We start from the raw sequence: 22,649 nt of genomic DNA on the forward strand, positions 1-22,649 counted from the left end.
CGCCTACTCAGGATATAACCAAATCCCGATGTACGAACCAGACCAGGAAAAAACATCATTCATCACGCCCAGAGCCAACTATTGCTACGTGGTCATGCCATTTGGGTTGAAAAATGCAGGGGCCACATATCAGAGGCTGATGAATAAGGTGTTTGCCCCCCACTTAGGGAGCTTAATGGAAGCATATGTCGACGATATGTTAGTAAAAACCAAGGAGGAAGTCGACCTCCTAACCGACCTCTCGCAAGTCTTTGACACCATAAGGTTGCACGGGATGAGACTAAACCCTGCAAAGTGCGCCTTCGCAGTGGAGGCAGGAAAATTTCTAGGATTCATGCTAACACAAAGAGGGATCGAAGCCAATCCCGACAAGTGTAGAGCTATCCTAGAAATGAAAAGCCCGACTTGTTTGCGAGAGGTCCAACAGCTGAACGGCCGACTAGCAGCTCTCTCCAGATTTCTGGCAGGATCAGCATTAAGATCCCTTCCACTGTTCTCCCTACTGAAAAAGGGGCACCAGTTTGAGTGGACTCCCGAATGCGAGGAGGCGTTCCAGGAGTTCAAAAAGTTCTTAAGCCAACCTCCTATCTTGACCCGACCTATAGCCGGAAAAGACCTCGTCCTATACCTATCCGTGGCAGACAGGGCCGTCTCAGCAGCCTTGATAAGAGAAGACGAGGTCAGTCAACACCCAATCTACTTCATCAGTAAAGTTCTACAGGGCCCTGAGCTAAGGTATCACAAATTAGAAAAGTTTGCCTACTCCTTAGTAATAGCCTCTCGAAGGCTACGGCCTTACTTTCAAGCTCACACAATAAGAGTCCGCACAAACCAACCCATGAAGCAAATCCTCCAAAAGACGAATGTTGCAGGAAGAATGGTCCAATGGGCAATAGAACTCTCCGAGTTCGACTTGAAGTACGAGACTCGGACGGCGATTAAAGCCCAGTGCCTCGCCGACTTCATTGCAGAATATGCAGGGGACCAAGAGGACAAACCGACCACCTGGGAACTCTATGTGGATGGATCCTCCAATAAAACAGGAAGCGGCGCAGGCATAATATTGGTAGATGAAAGGGGAACCCAGATAGAGGTTTCCCTCAAGTTTGAATTCCCAGCTTCGAATAATCAGGCAGAATACGAAGCCTTGATCGCAGGATTGAAGCTGGCTGAAGAGGTCGGTGCTATGAAGGTGATGGTATACAGCGACTCCCAAGTGGTGACCTCCCAAATAAGTGGGGAATATCAGGCAAAGGACCCAAATATGAAAAGGTACTTGGAAAAAGCTTCGGAGCTCCTGGGGCGCTTTGCAGAAACCGAGGTGAAACACATAACTCGGGATCTAAACAGCAGAGCAGACGCCCTATCCAAGCTAGCAAGTACCAAGCCGGGAGGAAATAACAGAAGCCTGATTCAAGAGACTCTCCAGGAACCTTCAGTGGTAAAAACGGAAGACACACTAGAATTCTTTGAAGTGGTCGGATTAAACCTCGGATGGATGAACCCCTTAGTCGAATACCTGAAATTCGACATCCTCCCTAAGGAGGAAAAAGAAGCCCAGAAAATCCGAAGGGAAGCACAACACTATACCTTGGTGAAAAATGTTCTCTACAGAAGGGGGATATCAACACCATTGTTAAAGTGTGTACCGACCTCAAAAACCACCGAGGTGTTGGAGGAAGTACATAGCGGAATCTGCGGGAACCATCTCGGAGCCAGGTCATTGGCCAGGAAAGTGATCCGAGCTGGATTCTACTGGCCAACCTTACGGAAAGATACCACAGAATTTGTGAAAAAGTGCCAGCCATGTCAGATGCATGCAAATTTCCACGTGGCTCCTCCAGAAGAGCTCATTAGTATCACTTCTCCATGGCCCTTTGCAAAATGGGAAATGGACTTGTTAGGTCCTTTTCCCCAAGCGCCAGGACAAGTTAAATACCTAATAGTGGGAATAGATTATTTCACAAAGTGGATAGAAGCAGAACCACTGGCCACCATCACTGCACAAAGAAGTCGGAGGTTCCTCTACAAAAATATAATCACAAGGTATGGGATACCTTATTCCATTACCACAGATAACGGAACCCAGTTCACCGACTCCACCTTTAGAAGCCTAGTAGCCAGTATGAATATCAAACACCAGTTCACCTCAGTGGAACACCCACAAGCCAATGGGCAAGCCGAAGCAGCCAACAAAGTCATACTGGCAGGACTGAAGAAAAGATTACAAGAGGCGAAAGGAGCTTGGGCTGAAGAGCTCCAACAAGTACTATGGGCTTACAGAACAACCCCCCAATCCGCCACTGGAGAAACACCCTTCCGACTAGTCTATGGCGTAGAAGCCATGATCCCAATAGAGGTCAATGAGCAAAGCCCAAGAGTGATTTTCCACGACGAGATCAGGAATATACAGGGGCACAAAGAAGAGCTCGACTTGCTCCCTGAAGTCCGAGAAGAAGCTCAGATAAGAGAAGCAGCGTTGAAACAAAGGATGACTACAAGGTACAACAAAAAAGTCATTCGAAGGAGTTTCACCCCTGACGACTTAGTCTTGATCAGAAACGACATTGGAGTCAACAAATCAGGGGAGGGAAAACTCGCCGCTAATTGGAAAGGACCATACAAGGTCAAGGAGGTCTTAGGAAAGGGCTATTATAAGGTGACCGACTTAGGCGGCGCCGAGTTACCAAGGTCATGGCATGCTTGTAATATGAAAAGGTACTACAGTTAAAAGCGAACTCTACTCCCTGATGTACTCTTTTCCCAGCTTCATGATTTTTTCCCAGAATCAAAGGGTTTTTTCTGGAGAAGGGTTTTTAACGAGGCATCATAGTAGGGGCTAAAGGGAATAAATTATCAAAAGCCCTTAGTAGCAATAAGGTACCTCCTCAATTGATAAAGATCTCTTTTATTTTAAAATATCTCTCTTAAAGTTCCTTTTTTTTTCTCCTTCTACGAAACGCGCCGATTTAAGCTCGACAAAACGTGAAAATCCCATGAACCGACCTAGATGGTCGTCAGGATAAAACGACGAGGTACAAATCGGCGTAAAGAGGCTATAGAGGTCGATCATGATAAACTCGGGAGTGGTCCGACTCATAAGTCAGAATGCGAAACCGAGTAAAATTAAAATGAATCGCAAAAGTAGCCTAAGTCACGAAAAGCTCAATAAAACGAAATTGAGTACTAGGAATAACAAAAGAGATAGGGAAAACCAAGAGAAATTGTAAGGCTGCCTTAAAGATCAAGGAGATTCAGGAAAGCAGGCGAGCCCAAAAGAAAAGGTTTTTCTAGAAAAGATCAAAAAGTCAAAAGAACCACGAACAGAAAAAGCATGCGCACATAAGGTAACTCAAAACCCTTATCCAAAAAGGGCATTTATTTAACGCTAAATTAAACCCTTATTAAAAAAGGGCATCACTGTTTTGTTTACGGCCTTAAAAGGCCAAAAAATTGTTCAAAACACCAACAAATAAATATAAAGAGTTTAAAAAGAGGGGCCCACAGGCCGGGCCCCAATAGCCAAAATCACTTTTTAAGAGGATCACCACCAGCAGAGTCAGGGGGAACGCTAGGAGCAGGAGTCGAAGAGGAAGTCGGGAGGATGGTAGAGGAACTCGGAGCGTCCTTAGAGCGAGGAGGGGACTCTACGATCCTCTGCCCCCGAGTCTTTAAATCAGACTCAGACTCCACTATGGGGACAGGAGGATCCACGATGGCACCATCAATAACAATCTTATCAGGGTCCAAAGGAGAAAGGTCCAAGTCAGGAGCAATAACTCCGACCTGTTCCTTGAAAATCCTCCAGGCCTCATCAGCACCATCCGCAATAGAGTCCTCCAACTCGGTGTAGGCCTTCCGAGCATTCAGCAAGTCGTTCTTTACAGACACAAGATCAGCAAATAAACTATTGTAGCTGGCTTGCGCTGCTTTCCTCAAATCTACCTCCATGTTGCATTGGGCCTGCAACTTCTGCCCCTTCTCTCTGAGGCTGTCCCTCTCCTCCTTCAGTTTGGCGACTTTCCCCTCCAACTCCTTCTCATGCTCCTGATATATACGAAGCCTACCCTCCAGCTCCTCGACCCTCGAGGTCGTCCCTAAGGAACTGATGGGAGTCTTCTCAAATATATCCAAGAGTTTACCACAAACCCCCGCCGTCTTGAGACTCTCCTCAACCACAGTGGTAAGGTAGTGCCGAACAGAAACATCATCCATACTCATACGAGCATGAGGATAGATGTTCTTTCGGACGAACGCGAGAGCGTCCGCCTCACCAGAAGCGCCGGACTCCAAGGTCTTGCGCTTCTTTAGCTCTGGTTCGGGAGTAGGTCGGGCGGAAGGGGGTGGCAGAGAAGAGGCAGAGGAAGAAATCACAATAGGTTGGGAGGAAGTCCCAACATTCCGAGGAGGAGGAGAAGGAGAGACGGCCACCCTAGCACCACCGGATCTGGCGCGAGACTTCGCCTTGGCTTCCTGAACCCTTTGGAAAGACTCTTGAGCATTTTTCTTTGCCATCTCTACAAAAACAAATTGGCAGCTAAAAATCAGACAAGTCGGTAAAAGAAATTGCAAGTCGGAGATAAATGAAAAACGCAAAAAGCTACCTAGTTGTGACTGAACAAAGGTCGGCGACCCCTGGAGAAACTTTTTAGTATCCAAATATGGGGCCCTCCCCCACACTTCTCGGAGGAACCCCACAATGGCCGCCTCCACCTCATCCAGGTCGTCCAGACCATATTTCTCGCAGGGAGAGGCCTCTAGCCAATATAAAGGAAACCGGGGAGAAGAATCATCATCCAGGAAAAAGGGGTGGTAACCCTCTACTGCTTGAACTTTGAAAAAATAGTTTTTGAAATCATGAAAGGATTCGTCAAAAAGGGTAAAAAGCTTCCGACCTTGAATGGCATGGAAGGACACCCACTGTTGCTTATTATTTAACCCACTGAAGGGCTTGGTCATATGGAAGAGATAGAAGAAAATCCTCAGAGAAGTCGGGAACTCTAAGGCCTGGCTGATGAATTGGTAAATTTTCAAAAAACCCCAAGAGTTGGGGTGAAGCTGGGTGGGGGCAACCCGGCAATGACGCAACACAGACATTTCAAACTCTGAAAAGGGGAGAAAAACGCCCAAACGAGTAACCATGCTCTCATACATAAAAAAGAAATGAGGGGCCGTCTCGTCGGCCCTCCCGAAACAAACCCGGTCTTCTGGACCCGGGACTATTAAATCGTACTTCGGCTCATCTTCTTCAGAAGTACAAATTCTATAGTGAGTACGCAGGTGGGTGATAAATTCAGTATCAACTGAGGGCTCCTCCCCTAGGACCGTAACATCAACCCACTGGGAGAGAGCATCTACGGAAGCCATTTCTTTTCTTAAAAAAGGGTGACAAGAAACCTACAAAAGAAAAGGAAAATCAACACACGGTCTCTAAGGGAAGGGGTACGGAACTAAAGCCTACAAACCAAATCTACCTACAAGATGAAGACACGCAAATAGAACGCATGTTACAGAAGGGGAAAAAGCTAACCTTTAAGTCTGAAATCAAGACTGGAGGAAGTAAAAGCCTTCGAAACGCAAGAACGCAGCACGAACAAATGTCAGGGAAATTTGAAAGATTGCAGAAACGAAACAACGAAAGAGAGGGAAAGTATTTATAAAGACGTTAGGGGCATAATGGTAAAACTGGGGCAATCCTTAATAAAGGTGCACCGTTACCAAGGCCATTAAATCCCTACGCATACCCAACGGACACGACGCTTGATTAGACGCAACCGTCAGAACCGAAAGGTCAAGAAAAATCACGTCGGTTCCTAAGTCATCACGTCGGTCCTCTCGCAAATCGGCTACGACCCCGAGTTGAGTACTCGAACCCCAATCCTAAAAAAGAAATTGGGCTCGAGTAGGGGCACTGTTCATACCCTGGCCCAATAATAAAGGTCCAGGATCCAAGCAAATAGGCCCAACCCAAAGGGTTGGCCCTCACCCAGTACCAGCCTTCATCCCAAGAAGTCGGTACTGAACACGACCTGCTCCAAAGAAGTCGGATACGAGGGTTAGCTGGCAGATAACACTCATTCGAATGAGTAACTGCCCCTAGAAACTCTCTAACCACCTCATAGAGCTATATCTTAACCTCCCTAAGATATGGGAACGGTTATCCACCTAAAAAGGTGGCACTACTCCAGCGGTGGTTATTGGTTCACCACTATAAATACCCTGACATCCCTCAGGTATGAAAGGTCCAATATTCTCTAACTTGCTCACACTCTTGCTAACTTAGGCATCGGAGTGTCTTTGCAGGTACCACCCCCCCCCATTCTTTCACACGTATAAGTCGGACGGAGGAACACCGAGTTTCAGGTTCACTCGATAGTCGCCTCCCTCACACGTTTGGGCCAACCAACGCCATCCGGCCCACTAATCTCTGGTTACCCACCGTAACAGTATCCATGGCTAAAAATCCATTAAGAAAACGCAGAAGCTAAAAATAGTTACTTCTTGTACACGTGGTTTTGGTAGCAAAATCACTTTTGCGTTTATGAGAAAAAAATTTGCCAAACCAAAAGTTGAAGCTTTTAAGAAGTCTAAACATGCTTCTTCCTTTCGACGAATTTTCCAAACACACCCCATTGTGGCTTCCATAATCCGTAGTAGGGTTATACGGTTTTTTTATTTGATTATTCTTTTATAAACAATGGCAGTTTACCATGGTTTGTATAACGTGAGAATGTGGGAAGGTTCCACGGTTTATATTTTCAAGACATATAAGTAACCAAATTTGTATTGTTGCATTTGAGTAAAATTTTCTTCATTTCATTTTATATAGATAAATTGCACAAAAACAAATATGAGAATTGCATATATTAAGTGAAATACCGCTTCAAAGATGCTTTCTACTTAAGATGATACACCTTTTGTTCTAATGTTTGGGTTACTCAAACCAATATTTTCGCTTCTGCTTCATCCATCATTACTCACTTTCGTTATGATTATTTTTTTTTTCTGAAGCCAATCAAACCTTATAATGAGATTTATGGTAAAATTATAATGACAGAAATAGAATAAAAATTATACTTTCAATTTGATTTCTTTCATTTGTGTTGTAGAACTGATAATGGAACCAATCCAATATAAAACGACAAATTTTAAATTTTAAATTTTAAATTTTTAGTATTTAATTTTCATTTTTTTTGCTTCTTATTTATTTAGTTTGGTTTAGTTCAATTTTAAATATTTCTAAATGTATATTTTGGTATTTTTTCAAGATCGTGGAGATATTTTTTAAAATCGTGCACTGGTTGAATCTTATTTGTTGCGTAGGATTCTTTACTCGAGAGAGTTGGATAGAATTTTTTTTTACAAATTTAAATCAATCCAATTCGATGTATAATTTAATCTAAAATATTTTATGTACTCTTTTTTAGTATTTCAAAAATATCATTTGTTTTAATTTTTTTTACCAACTTTTTTAATTACTAATTGCATGCTAAAAAATTAAATTATTAATATTATTTTAATCATAATTTTTTATAATAATACACATATATCATTTACACTTGAAAACAATATATGTGTTTTTTTTTTTTTTTCAAACTCTAGGTATCTCTAAATATTTGGTTTGCAAAGCGTACAAACTACAAAGAAAAAACTTGGCGATACACACTGACTTATCTCGTTTACCAGTAAATCAGATAAATTATGTGATACAAATAGTTAAATATGTTACAAATTACATATTTTAATAAATAAAATAATTAAATTTGTTATTTGAAAAAAATCTCTTTCATATATGTCATGTAACAAATATTTAAATGGATAAAATTTAATTTAAATTATCAAAACTAAAAAATTTAAATTTTAATACATTAACCGTATAAAATATTTCACATAATCGTATAATCACAACCGTTCTCTTAAATAATTATTTACGTGATTAATGTAAAAGATAATTATTTTTATTAATGTGATATTATGTAATTAGATGTACGTATAAAATAATTTTACATAGTCTATCAAAATTAAAATCAAATTAAAAAGAATTAATTCATTTACGAATAATCAATAAATCTATAATCCCTAGAAATTACTAAAAATGGGTTTACCATTTAAAAAGGGTAAAAACAAAACTGCTTTAAAAGTTGAATTTTGAAATCAAAACTTCTGTTCTTGTTCAACGGGCAACAAGGAGTTTTCAAAACTGCTCCTTCTTTTTTTCGAAAACGGGCAACAATAATGTCGTAGAACTGATAATTGAATCAACCCAGTATAAAACAATAAATTTTAAATTTTAAAATTTTAGTATTTTATTTTTATTTTTTTTGGTTTATCAATTTAGTTTGGTTTATTTCAGTTTTAAATATTTCTAAATGTGTATTTTGGTATTTCTCCAAGGCCGTGGGGATATTTTTTTAAGATCGTGGAATGGTTGAATCCTATTTATTGCGTAAGATCCTTTACTCGAGAGAGTTGGCACAATTATCGTATAACTTAAATTTATAGAATTTTTTTTTTAAATTTAAATCAATTTAATTCGATGTATAATTTAATCTAAAATATTTTATGTACTCTTTTTTAGTATTAATTGTTCAAAAATATCATTCGTTTTAATTTTTTTTTACCAACTTTTTTAATTACTAATTGCACGCTAAAAATCTAGATTATTAATATTATTTTAATCATAATTTTTTTTATAATAATACACATATATCATTTATTGGTAAACAACATACGTATTTTTTTTTTCAAACTCCAAATATTTGGTTTGCAAACAAGATAGGTGCAAAGAAAAACTTGGCTATACATACTAACTCATCTCTTTTTTTTTTTTCAAAGATAAATATTATTTTATTAATATAAAATAAAAGTGTTTCCATAAGGAAGTACAAAAGAATTGGGTATTCCTATTTATCATCAGCTGTGACTGAAAGACTAAGAGCTTAAAGAAGAGTAAAGTAAGAGTAAAGAAAAGGTAGCATCTATCAGGTATGGTTCACGAGTTCACGCACTAAATTGCTAGCTTCTTTCACTATCTCTGGTGCTGGGCTTATTACCTTCTCAAAAACACACCGATTCCTCGCTTTCCAAGTGCTCCAACACAGCGCCGCTATGAGGAGGGTCTATTGTCTACCGTCGAATTGAGCCGCTGCCCAGGATAAGACTCGTTGCCACCAATTGAAAAAAGTTTCTTCTTCTCTCATCCATAGGTCAGGGGTTATTAAGCTTAGGCTCCATATTATTGAAGACAGGGGGCATTGGAACAAAGCATGAGAAATTGATTCAGCCTTCAACATGCATCTTGGACAAGTGGCAGGAGTGGATGCGAACCGGCTGTGAACTTGTTGCAACACCGGAAGCTTTTCATGAAGACTTTTCCATAGAAAAATCTTAATTTTATGTGGTAATTTCAACTCCCAAATGCTATTCCAGACTCTGTTGTGTATGTTCTGGGACCTCAATGAAGTAGGAGAATGAAAGAATCCATAAGCAATTTTGTATCCTAACCCAACTTCATATATACCAGATTTCGTCCAGCACCAATTAACTTCATCCTCCTCCTCTGTTGGTTTGATTGAAAAAATTTTATTGCATATATCAACTGAAAAAATCGACTCAATCAGATTTTTATTCCAACTTCTATCAGGATTTAGTAACGCACTAACGTAATACACTTGCATATTTGGCGGGATTGTGAGTGCATTTTGAGGGACATTAAGGGGCACTGGTGGTGGGAGCCAAGGGTCATGGAAGATGCGAACATTAGTGCCAGAGCCTATTTTCCATAACAAGCCTTTCTCGATCACCTTGCGCCCTTCAAGAACACTTCTCCAACCCCACGACGGTACACTTCCTATCTCTGCATGTAGGAAATCTGTATATCTGAAATATTTAGCTTTGAGCATTCTTTATATAGTAGAATTAGGGTATTTCATTAGACGCCAACATTGCTTGCCCAATAAAGCCAAATTTTGCGCCCTTAGATCCTTGATCCCCAGCCCTCCATCTTTCTTTGGTCTCGTCATTGTGTCCCATTTAATCCAAACCATTCTTCGTTCTGCGCCTTTTTGACCCCACCAAAATTGCGAGAGCATGCTATGAATCTCAGTCAACAGCGTGTCCGGGAGCTTGAAACAAGAGAGTGTATAAATAGGAATCGCCTCCCCCACCGCTCTCAATAGCGTGTGCCTGCCACCTGATGACAATATACTTCTTTTCCAACCCATAATCCTCTTCTGAACTTTATCCTTGATAGCTCCAAAGGTTGCTTTCTTTGATTTTTGAACTATAGAGGGCAGTCCCAGGTATTTGTCTTGTGCTCCGATATGTTCAATATTTAGTGTCTGAGCAACTGCTAGTCTTGTGTTCTGAGGAGTGTTGTGACTGAAAAAGATAGCCGACTTATTCAAATTGACTTTTTGCCCACTAAAACCCTCATAGGTCTCTAGCAATTCTAGAATGCTTTGGCTTGTATTAGGTGCGCTCTTGCAAAAAAGGATGAAATCATCAGCAAACAAAAGGTGATTAATTGTTTGGCATCTCCGATTAACTTGAACTCCTTGAATTAATCTGTTTTGCTCTGCCTTGTGTAGCAAGAAGGAAAGTCCTTCTGCACAAAAAAGAAAGAGATATGGAGATAGGGGGTCACCCTGTCGGATGCCCCTATTTGGCCTAAAATAGCCAAATGGTTGACCTTCCACAACAACAGAGTAAGAAACAGTCGTTACCAATTCCTTAGTCCAATTAATCCATTTAGCATCAAACCCCAGCTTATCCATAATATACCATAAAAAATGCCATTCAACCCTATCATAAGCCTTGCTCATGTCTAGTTTAATAGACATCTCATGCTCTGCCCCACTTCTCTTATTTTTCAAATAGTGCATACATTCGTGGGCAATTAGAATATTATCTGAAATGAGTCTTCCTTTGAGAAACGCACTCTGATTTGGACTTATAATTTTATTCATAATACCTTGTAATCGGTGCACCATAACTTTAGAAATAATTTTATACATAACTGAAGACAAACTGATCGGTCGTACCTGAGTCATGTCACTGGCATCTGGCACCTTTGGAATCAAACAAATTTGAGTATGATTGAAGCTTTTTAAAATTCTGCCACTGTGAAAGAAACTTCCCACTGCCTTAAAAACGTCACCTCCAACTATATCCCAAAAAAAGTGAAAAAACTTAGCTGTAAACTCGTCATCACCAGGAGCACTCTGAGCATGAACACTAAATGTAGCTCTTTTGACCTCGTCCATAGTTACTGGCCTTTGGAGCCTACGGTTCATGGAAGCTGTAACCTTAGACTCCAAATCCTCTAAGTATGGATTCGGATCAGCCGAACAAGAAGAAGTAAAAATATCGCAAAAGTAGTCCTCAGCTACCTTTGCAATATCCTCCGGTTTCGATGCAATCTCATTGTCCCTCCCCACTAATCTCCAAATTCTGTTCCTTCGCATCCTTGATTGAAATTTCTGGTGAAAGAATCTAGTGTTCTGATCTCCTTCTTTTAGCCACTTGATTCTAGATTTTTCTCGCCAATAGCTCTCTTCTTTCAAATATGCCAGCTCCAACTTCTCTTCCAAACTGGTAACCTCCTCTCCCCCATTGATTCCAGCCACCCACAACTCCTCTATTTTAGCTTGAAGGTCCTCAATTTCTTTCCGGGAGTTTGCTTTGTGAGTTTTCTGCCATTGAACTAGTCTATGTCTACAAACTTTCAACTTTTGGGCCAAGGAGAACATAGCCGAGCCTACAACTTCCATTCTCCACACTTCACTGACAATTCTCTTGACATCCTCTTCTCCACACCAACGTTCCTGGTATTTAAACCGCCTTTTACTATGCCAGGATTGAGGTTCGGTTTCCATCAAAATTGGAGCATGATCCGAGCCTGACTCTGTGAGCCGGTGCACCACTGCATTCGGAAACTTCAACTTCCATTCCATCCCAACTAAATAGCGGTCAAGCCTCTCCTTCACCAAATCATCTCCTTGTCTTCGATTTGTCCACGTGAAAGGGTACCCCACCATTCCAATATCCACCAATTCGTTACTGTCAATAAAATTAGTGAATGTTGCAATGGTGGTTGCTGATTTTTGGCCTCCACCCTCCTTTTCCGCTTGGCTTGTTATAGCATTAAAATCGCCTGCTATTACCACTTTTCCTTCCATGTGTTGGCTCATTGTTATAAGCTCCTCAAACTGTAAGGATCGAATTTGTTCTGAACAACTCAAATGGACACCAATGAACGCCCATACCTCACTGCTTCCGACTTCCTTAATTCGGCTGCCACAAAAAATTCTCCACTGCTAATAATTTGAACACTGATGCTGTCCTTCCAAGCTAGCACAAGTCCTCCTGCCACTCCTGCCGGGTTAACAATATGCCAGTTTTCGTAGCCGCATACCCGAAGTTTTACTTCCACCTGTCGAGATTGGTTCTTTGTTTCACTTATAAACACAATCTCGGGGGAGTGGGATTTACAGATCCCTTTTAAGGTGTGAATTGTCAGGGGTCTCCCCAAACCCCGACAATTCCAAACTATAGTTCTCATGGCGCCTTGGGTGCCATTTGTAGGCTGGCACCCTCCACCATCTGTTCAACTGCATTTTCATCCTCTGTTCTTGCTTTCTTTGTAGTTACTTCAGCTATACCACTCATCAACCTTTTTTTGGGTTCACTTTTAGTATCTGACTCTGCAGCACCTTGTCTTGCTAACCTTTTCCACTTCCTACCTTTTTCTGTGGTGAGACACTCCCCAATAGCGAATTGCATAAGCTGCCCTTCATCCTCCTTGGTATTGGACTGACCAGCTATGATAACCTCCATGCATTCTGTTCTAGAATTGGCTGATTGAGGTGACTCAGGTGCTGCCCTGTTACCAGTGTCTTGTGGTTTCAAACTTTGTTTCTCTTCTTGCATTGACATCCCTGTAAATTCTTCCAATAAGCAGTTTAAGACCGGTTTTTTCTTACGTTGAGTGGCCTTATTCTGGTTTTGGGTTGAGTTGTTGAATGTTCTTTCTCCTTCAGAGTAGATTCGCGTTCCCACTTGGCTAGCTTTAACCCATTCGCCAATGTCATCCTCTTTTACCATCTCACTCTCTGTGTCCTTCAGCAGATCATGGCAGTTTTTCACCTCGTGCCCCAATTTTGCGCAATAGGTACAGAACTTTCCAAGTCTCTCATAGCGCAGTGCCACTTCTACCTCCTTTTTATTAGGTCCTGCCACTATTAACTGATCTCTCACTTGCCTGGCAGCATCGATATTGATTTTGGCTTTCACAATCCTAGTTTCTCTGCCTCGCATCTGAAATTTACCTACCTCCAACACTGTACCCAGATTCTCTCCCAATTTACGTCCAACTTCGAGGGTTTTAAACGATTCTGGCAAACCCCAAAATTGAACCCAAACTGGAAAATTGGAAATAATCTCTTCATCACAGTTCTGATCTTCCTTCCATCTCTTGACATGGAGCACATAATCTTTGAATAGCCATGGAGAACCACGTTCAACACGCAAGACATCCACTTCTTTATTAAAAAAGAATTGGAAGGAATTATCCCCTTTGTCACTCACGCTAAATCCTTCCGGGTTTCCCCATATAGCCTTTAAAGCATTCCCCATGGTTCCAATTGAGAATGTTTTGGAAGCAAAGAGTCTGCCATAGAGACTATTGGAGCAAGCGTTAATACCTTTTGATATGTCTGCCTCTTCCAGTAGAATCACATTCCTACCTCCTTTCAGGTTGTCTTCCTTGATCCGATCTTCATCCCTCGTTGTCTCAGCCATGCAGATTACGTAAACTTGTATTGAGATTTAATTGATCTTGACAATGTAGCCTTGACGGCACTAGGAACTCCGTTAAGAAACCCTAACAGAGCACTACTCTCTAACCTGCGACCTCTTCTTTTTTTTTTACATACTAACTCATCTCGTTTACTAGTAAATCAGATATGATACAAATTGTTAAATACGTTACAAATTATATATTTCAATAAATAAAATAATTAAATTTTTTATTTGAAAAAAAAATCTCTTTCATATATGACATGTAACAAATATTTAAATGGATAAAATTTAGTTTAAATTACCAAAACTAGAATATTTTAATTTTGATATATTAACAGTGTAAAATATTTTACATAATCGTATAATTACAACCGTTCTCTTAAATGATCATTTTTTTTTTTACTAAAAATAGGATATTCGAACTCACAATTTCTTAGATGAGTATAGAGAGATTATATCATTTGAGTTATGTCACCAAAAAAAAAAATATCATTTGAGTTATAATTCATTGGCCTCTTAAATAATCATTTACGTGATTAATATAAAAGATAATTATTTTTATTAATGTGATATTATGTGATTAAATACACGTGTAAAATAATTTTACACAATCCATCCAAATTAAATTCAAACTAAAAAGGGTTAATTCATTTACGAATAATCAATAAATCCATAATCCCTGGAAATTACTAAATACGGTTTACCATTTAAGAAGGGCAAAAACTGCATACGCAAGTATCTGTAATTGAATTTTAATTTAAAAGTTGAATTTTGAAATCAAAACTTCTGTTCTTGTTCAACGGGCAACCAGGAGTTTTCGAAACTGCTCCTTTTTTCTTTTTTCTTTTTGTTCTCTCTTTCTTTCCCTCAATCTCTTGCGAACTCCACTATGAGCTCCACTATGTCACCAGGGATAGGTAGCGAGGCATCGGCTTCACCCCGTCATCGGTATTCACGTGCTTTTTTTCATTGCTTTTTGTCAATCAATGATGTTGTACCTTGATAACGGTGTCGTTTTGTGTCGATATATGGTGTGCCTGCTTGATTTTGCTTAATGTTTGCATTTAGCAATAGCAGCTGATTTTTTGTTCTTGCTACGGATATCTGCTTTGTTCCATTTTGGATCTTTCTTGTGATCTTCAATAATTAATTTTCACCACTTGAATATTGTATTACACACAGGAGAACCACTGGTCCTATAAGGCGAGCAAATGGTGGTTGGACAGCAGAGGAGGTTAGTAATTGGACTTGGAGATAGTTGTTGTTATTTTTATTTATTGTCTTTAATGTTTTGGTGATACGTATTCTTACTGTTTTAAGAAGTTGATTAATAGTGAATTCATATTAGTTGATTTAGTGCTTCTTAATATACATCTTTATATGCTAAAAATGCCAATGTATTTATAGTTCTGTAACATTTCAAATTGAGACCAAGATATTTTCTTGTCATTTTTACCACTTGACTTTTCATGTAATCACAACATAGTGCTCTTCAAACTCCTGCAGGATGAGACATTAAGGAATGCTGTTGCAGCCTTTAAGGGAAAGAGTTGGAAAAAAATAGGTATTTAGATTTAATGATATGGTAGTAAACAATATTTGTTTCCAATTTGTTCTGTGAAGGAGAATTATTATGAAGTTGAACCACAGGAATTTGTCTATGCAAATCATAAGACATAATATTTTCTGTACCACTTGCTTACTGAAAGAATTATGATCAATTTCATGACACCAATTTAAAATGTGAATGCAGCTGAGTTTTTCCCTGATAGATCAGATGTTCAATGTCTGCACAGATGGCAAAAAGTTCTTAGTCCAGAACTTGTTAAAGCATCTTGGACTAGGGACTGACGCAACATTGCTAAGGTTTCATTTTGGAATTCCAAGAATTTTTCATGGGAAAAAAAATATGGAATGTACTGGTTTCAATATTTGTAAGTTGGGGTTGAATTTTAAGACTGGTAAGGAGAGGGTTTTAAAAAATAAGATTTTTTTTCTTTAATCTTTTTTGGATATGGATAATGCCATTTTTTTAATAATTTAGAGATTTGAACAGTTAAATCTACAATTATTTTCTTTCAATTATCTTCTGTAATCTATTCTTACATGCCTTCATTTTTCTTATTTAAAATTTTTTAACCTTTCTTCAACCATAGCACATCCTTGCACTCATGATATAAAGAAAAGCATGGTACGATGAATACTTTATTATTTGTATTTTAATGACTGAATTTAGTATTTTTTTCATTTCTTAAATAAAGACCCAACTCGGTCTTTATCTATTTTTAAGGAGAACAAGGCTTTTCTTGTCCAAAAAGAAAAAGGGACATCTCGACCTTTAACATTTTTATTTTAGGATAATACAATTTTTTTGTTTAAAAAATTCGTTAAATAGTAACGAAAATTAGTTTTGTAGGGGTTATTTATAATTTATGAAGATTTTGAACTCCCACAAACTATTAGTAAGTTTACTTTTGAAAAATTTTTTCACCGGTGGTAATTAAATAGAAAAAGACCACTGTAGAAAATGATATTGCAAAAAGAAAAATAATAATAATTGCAGTACGAAGACCTTTTAAAGAAAAAATAGCATTGAATAAGAAATAAAATAATATTAATATTGATGATATTTGGTGATGATGACAATAGAAAAGATAATGACGGTGATAAAATATGGATACATAGTAGAAATAGTAGAGGTAAAAGTGATAATGATGAGAATGAATGTGATGGTAGTAGTGATCATAGTTGATTATATTATTGAAAAAAATTTTGTAGGGTTTAAAATCTTAGCAAATTACAAATAAAACTTCTACATAACTAATTTTTGTTACTAATAGAAGGATCGTATTATTTTAAAATAAAAATATTGAGGACCGAAATTCTCTTTTTTTTTAACAAGGGTCGGATTGAGTCTTTATTCCTATTTCTTATTAACTCAATTTCTTTTACAGTTACATATTTGTTTCATTGTTTGATTTAATATATTTTTTATAAAAAATTCTTAATTTGATATTTGAGTTTATGTATTTTCGTTTTTATTTTTTCATTATATTATGAGAAGATAAATTAAAATTATATTTTACAATATTATTCATTGATATATAACATTAAAACTATAACAACATAGAAAGATTCGATATAAGAGTTATACATTTGGATATTTAAATGACATAGAAAAAATAATTATTTCAGTAAGTCTGTACCTATCATATAAGTTAACATAATGAGAAGTTATAGAAGATTGAGAGTTGTGATAAAAATACAGTGGTAATTGGTTGCGACTAAAGAGAAGGAGGAAATAAAAGAGAATTACGGCTAACAATGAGTAGGGTAGGGTAGGGTTTGAACCCTATCCTAACCCTATCCGCGGGTTAAAATTTCATTAAAACTCTACCTTATTCTACTCCGAATTGAGAATTTTTCAACCCTAACCTTATTTGCACCTTAAAATTCTAAACTCTACTCTATCCTACCCACAGAAATATCAATTTTTTTTAAAATAATTATAAAATTCAATCATTTCAAATTTCATAGATATTAATAAAAGAAAAAATAAAAAACTAAATTTCAATTAAAATTAAAAACAATAAAATTTTTAAAAAATCCAACATAAAATTACAAACATATATATTATTATGCTAACAAAATAAAAATAAAAAACTAAGTTCAAATTAAAATTAAAAACAATAAAATCTTAAAGAAATCCAACATAAAATTATAAATAGCATGATCATCAAGTTCTTAATAAAACTAAAATACCATAAACAAAGATAAATATCTTTAGACATTTCTTCTAATTCTAAATTCTTGCAACATTACTCTTTCGTCGGTTCAAAAAATACATCATCATCTTCATTTGCAGTTTGATAATCAGGTTTTCCGTCTAAAATCAAATACAACAATTTTATTATATATAATTTTAACACAATTATAATTTCTAAACAAATTAAGAAATTAAAAAAATAACCTCTTTTATGATATGCTGTCTAATAACTGACTTACAATGGTTGCACTTTGTCTTTTACTCTTTTTTCTCTTTATATTTACTAAAGTATTGCCAATAAACACTTTTCAATAAAGATTTGTTGCTATTTTCAATTGAGGTAGACTCGTCCAGAACAAAATTAGCAATTTTTTCAATAGAAATTTCTTCTTGTTGTTCTTGAGTCACTACATTCATGTTGGTACTATCCATCTAAATTTAATTGCCTACACAATCAGTAAAATAAATAATTAACATTAAAAATTCAAGCATGCTAAAAAATCATTAAGATTTAAAATAAGCACAAAAATTGCAAAAAATAAACCTAAATTAGTTGCCTACACAACTAATCAGTAAAACAAAGGGATAAGTACTGTTTTGGTCCCTAAAGTATAAGGTCAAAATCAAAATCGTCCCTAATCTTATTTTTGATTTAAAATCGTTCCCAATGTTTTATTTAGTATTTTGGACGATTTTACTCTTCAATATATCATATAGACATAGAGAGATAAGCAATGCTGCTTCTTTGTTCTTCACTTCTTCTCACTCACATTTAGAGAAGAGAGAGAAGCAGAGACCCAGAGAGAGAAGGAGAGAAGAAAGTCTCGCCGTCGCCGTCGCCGACGCCCTCCCCCTCGACCTCGCCTCGCCTTCCCCCTCGCCGCGCCTCGCCTTCCCCCTCGCCCTTGCTTCATCGCACCTTGCCCTCGCCTCGCCTTGCCTTGCCGTACCTGGCCTTCGCCCTCACCCTTGCCTCTTGTTCTTCGTCGTTGTCGGGGAGGTGGTGGTGGTGGTGGTAGTCATCGTGTTCTTCGCGTTTCTAGCATCACCGCAGCGCCACCCTTCCGCTTCCCTTCCTACTTTCCGCTATCCAAATTCACTGCCACCACCACCACGCAGCTTCACCGTCACTACCATCACAGATAACTTAAGATTCAAGTTCCTAATTCCTGTTCTTATTCATCATAATTTCTAATTTTCAAATTCATCACAATCCCTAATTTTCAAATTCATCATCACAAATCCTGCAGTGGTTTCTGTCGAGGCTGAAGGAGGTCACTGCTGAGCTGCTCCCCTCCCTACGTCGTTGCTGCTACTGTAACCACCTTATCTAATCTTTGTTCTTGTTTTTGTTAAGTTCTTGTTTCTGGATTGCTGTTGCTTTTTTTATTTTTTGTTTTTTATTTTTTTTAAATATGAATCTATTGTTGTTGTTGCCGTTGTTGTTGTTGTTGGATTTGAAGAATAATTTTTGTTCTATTGTTGTTTCTGGATTGTTTCCGGATGTTGTTGTTTTTTTTTCATTCTTTTTGTTTTTTTATTAATTTGAATCGGTTATTGGATTTGAAGAATTTGATGTTGTTCATCACAATCCCTAATTTCCTAATTTTTATTCTTATTTTTGTTCATCACAATCTTGAGTTTTGTTAATTGTATTTAAGGATTTGTAAGTTTAAATTTTGTTAATGGAAGAAGAAGGATTTGTAGTTTTGAATTTTGTTAATGGAAGGAGGGTTGTAATTTTAAATTTTTTAATGGAAAAAGAAGGAGAGAAGGGCACGAAACGTAGCGAAGAGAGGAGAAGGAAGAAGAGTTGCGGCGATGGAGGAAGGAGGAAGGACCGAAGGAGAGTTGGGGTTTGCGACGATGGAGAAATGGCTTATGGCCGAATGAGTTTGATTTGAGAAGAAACGAAACTTCCACTTAGATCTTAGAGTTTCTGAATGATTTTGATTTGAGAAGAAACGGTACTTTCATTTAGGTTTTAGAGTTTCTCAATGATCAATCATATATGTTTTTTATTTTTTTTATTTTTATTTTATGTTAACTATTTAACTTTATAAATATATAAATGCTTAAAATTATTAAACTAACTAACTAGTTTAGTAGTTATTACTCACTTATTGTAAGTCATTACATGACCCACAATTCTCACCTCTTTTACTATATACCTAATTTTTATAAAATATGTGTGTTATATATGGGGTGCAAGTAAGATACACTCTAAACTTGTATACTACTCTACCCGCAAATATACCTAGACTGATCTCTATCTTATCCGCCCTATTTGCAGACATACTTGAATCCAAATTGAACCGGATTGAATATCCGCAAATAGGATATCTATTGTCAATCCTAAAGAGAACATGACGTAAAACAGAGCAATGCAATATAAGTTTTATTAGTTCGATGTGGTTGTATATATATTCTATTAGTTTAAATATTTTTTTATTTTTTAAACTTCAATTCATCGATTACTTCTAAATATCTAATAATGCTTAAATATGATATGTTGCTCTACAGTGTTATAAATCATAAGTGGTAATTTTTTCACGTAATGAAGTTAAATGGATTAATTTATTATTTGAATATTACAATTATGCCTTATTTTAATATACTTAGTATTTATGATATATCTAAAATTTGAATGATAGTTATACACAAATAAAATAATAACTTCATCTCTAAAACATTAAAAATACATTTTTTTCGCTAATAATATGATTTCTAAATGTTCAAATATTCATAATAACAACGGTCTAAACAACATATTGGATGACGACATCTTTCGTTGACATTTTATTAATATTCTATGATTTTTTTTAGAATTTTGTTAAATACACATAAAACTTTTAATTCCTTCCAATATATACACAGATCTATAGTATTATAAATTATAAATGACAATTTATTTCTTAATAGATTTATACTATTAATTTATCATTTCAATTATTTTCATGTGGTATTTTTTTGAGTACTTATTATGTATTTATATTTTACATACTACTCATCTGTTTTTTAAATATTTTTGTCTTAGCAATACTAATAATTTAAATATTTTAAATAAAAATTATATCTTGAACATGTTACGTTGACAATGAACAAAAATTGTACTTAAATAAATTAAAATAAAATTAACTATTTTTGTTAAATAATTCAATTAATTTTTTTCGTATACCAAAATCTTATAATTACTTATAAGTGTTCGAATATAATATATTGCATATTCCTTCAATGCTCTAAATTATGAGAAGCAATTTTCTAATATAAAAATTTTAAAGAATCTTTAACTTTTAAATTATTATATATTATATATTGTTATAAAATAATTTGCTAGCATTTTATGTAAAAAAGCATGGAATGTACCGGTTTCAATATTTGTAAGTTGGGGTTGAATTTTAAGACGGGTAAGGAGAGGGTTTTAGAAAATAAAATTTTTTTCCTTTAATCTTTTTTGGATAGGGATGATGTCATTTTTTTTAATAATTTAGAGATTTAAACAGTAAAGTCTATAATTATTATAGTTGCCTACACAATCAATCAGTAAAACAGATAATGAACACTAATTGAGACAAAATCAATAAATTTTAGAGAATAAATTACAGAATAAATTGCCAAAAATGTAGAACAAACAAGCATGCTTAAAAATCATCAAGGAGAGCATAGAGTAGGGGCGTAGCACAACGTAACGAGGAGAGAAGGGCACGAAGCAGCGATGTAGTGAGGAGAAGATGGCACGAAGCACAACGCAGCAAGGAGAAGAGAGCATGGAGGAGGAAGAATAGTTGCAGCGATGGAGGAATGAGGAAGGATCGAAGGAGAGCTGGGGCTTGCAACAATGGAGGAATGGCTTATGGCCGAATGGGTTTAATTTGAGAAGAAACGACACTTTTACTTAGGTCTTAAGGTTTCTGAATGATCAATCATATATGATTTTTATTTTTATTTTATTTTTATTTTATGTTAACTTTATAAATATATAAATGCTCTAAATTACTAAATTAACTAACTAGTTTAGTAATTACTCACTTATTACAAGTTATTACATGAGGAAAGTTGTGAGTTCAACTCTCACCTCCTTCACTATATATATTACTTGGTCCGATCTCTATTCTATCCACCGTAGGTCTGGTAGCCTACCCTACCCGTACAGATTGGGCTGAGTTAAGTATCTGCAGGTAGGATATGTATTGCCAATTGTTAGAGAAGAGGATAGTGTGATACAGAAAGAGGAGACAATGAAAACAAAACTTAATAATCTTGAAATGAAACTAAAAATAATTTAAGATATGTTGAATATATATTTGAAATAAAATATACAAGTATTATTTTATCAATTAGAATTATACATAAATATAAAGAATGTTTAGAATTTAGATTTTTTTATTCGCTTCAAATTAAATAGGATTAAAAAATAAATAAATTTAAAAACATTTATAAATGACTATTTTATGAAAATGTTCATATTGGTTTTATATGTTTGTTATACATAATAATAATATAATATTTTTTTTATTATACCTTATTTAATTTCATTTTTTATTTTTAATTATCAATATTAAACTCAAAATTTTAAAAATAAATATATAAAATTTAATTTTTTAAAAATAATAGAAAAGCTGTCGAAGAAAACTGAACTAAGTATATTCTATTAGTTCTAATTAGGTATTTTTTGTGAAAAAAATTTATACATCTCAATTTTATACGTGTTCAATTCTTATTCATCATAATATATTTTTTAATAATCATTGCCTCAATTGTTTTATCTATTGTTTTATATCTTTTAATCTTTTTTTCTTTTTATTATTACAGTTCTTTGTTAAGTTTAAAACAGATCCATATTTCTTTATTTTTAGTATTCACAATGTAATATTTTATTAGTTCAATTTGGTAGGTTGTATATAATATATTCTAGGGATAAGTATTGTTTGGTCCCTAACGTTTAGGGTCGGAATCAAATTCGTCTCAAATATTATTTCGGATTTAAAATCGTCCCCAACGTTTTATTTGGAAGTTTGGACGATTTTACCCTTATATCACAAGACAGAGAGAGAAGCAACATTGCTTCTTCGTTCTTCATTTC

At 36.1% G+C, this 22,649-nt stretch overlaps 1 protein-coding gene across 1 annotated transcript; it reads left to right on the forward strand.

The window, feature by feature from the left end:
* The first annotated feature begins 14,556 nt into the window (after positions 1–14,556).
* On the forward strand, positions 14,557–15,931 carry LOC112729345 (transcription factor MYB3R-3). Its single transcript, XM_025779586.3, has 4 exons — positions 14,557–14,748; positions 14,983–15,034; positions 15,307–15,364; positions 15,554–15,931. The coding sequence occupies exons 1-4, from the start codon at positions 14,690–14,692 to the stop codon at positions 15,649–15,651; spliced, it is 267 nt and encodes an 88-aa protein (XP_025635371.1). The 5' UTR covers positions 14,557–14,689; the 3' UTR covers positions 15,652–15,931.
* Positions 15,932–22,649: the final 6,718 nt, after the last annotated feature.

Source organism: Arachis hypogaea, chromosome 12 (genome assembly GCF_003086295.3).
Source record: "Arachis hypogaea cultivar Tifrunner chromosome 12, arahy.Tifrunner.gnm2.J5K5, whole genome shotgun sequence".
Taxonomy (NCBI): Eukaryota; Viridiplantae; Streptophyta; class Magnoliopsida; order Fabales; family Fabaceae; genus Arachis; species Arachis hypogaea.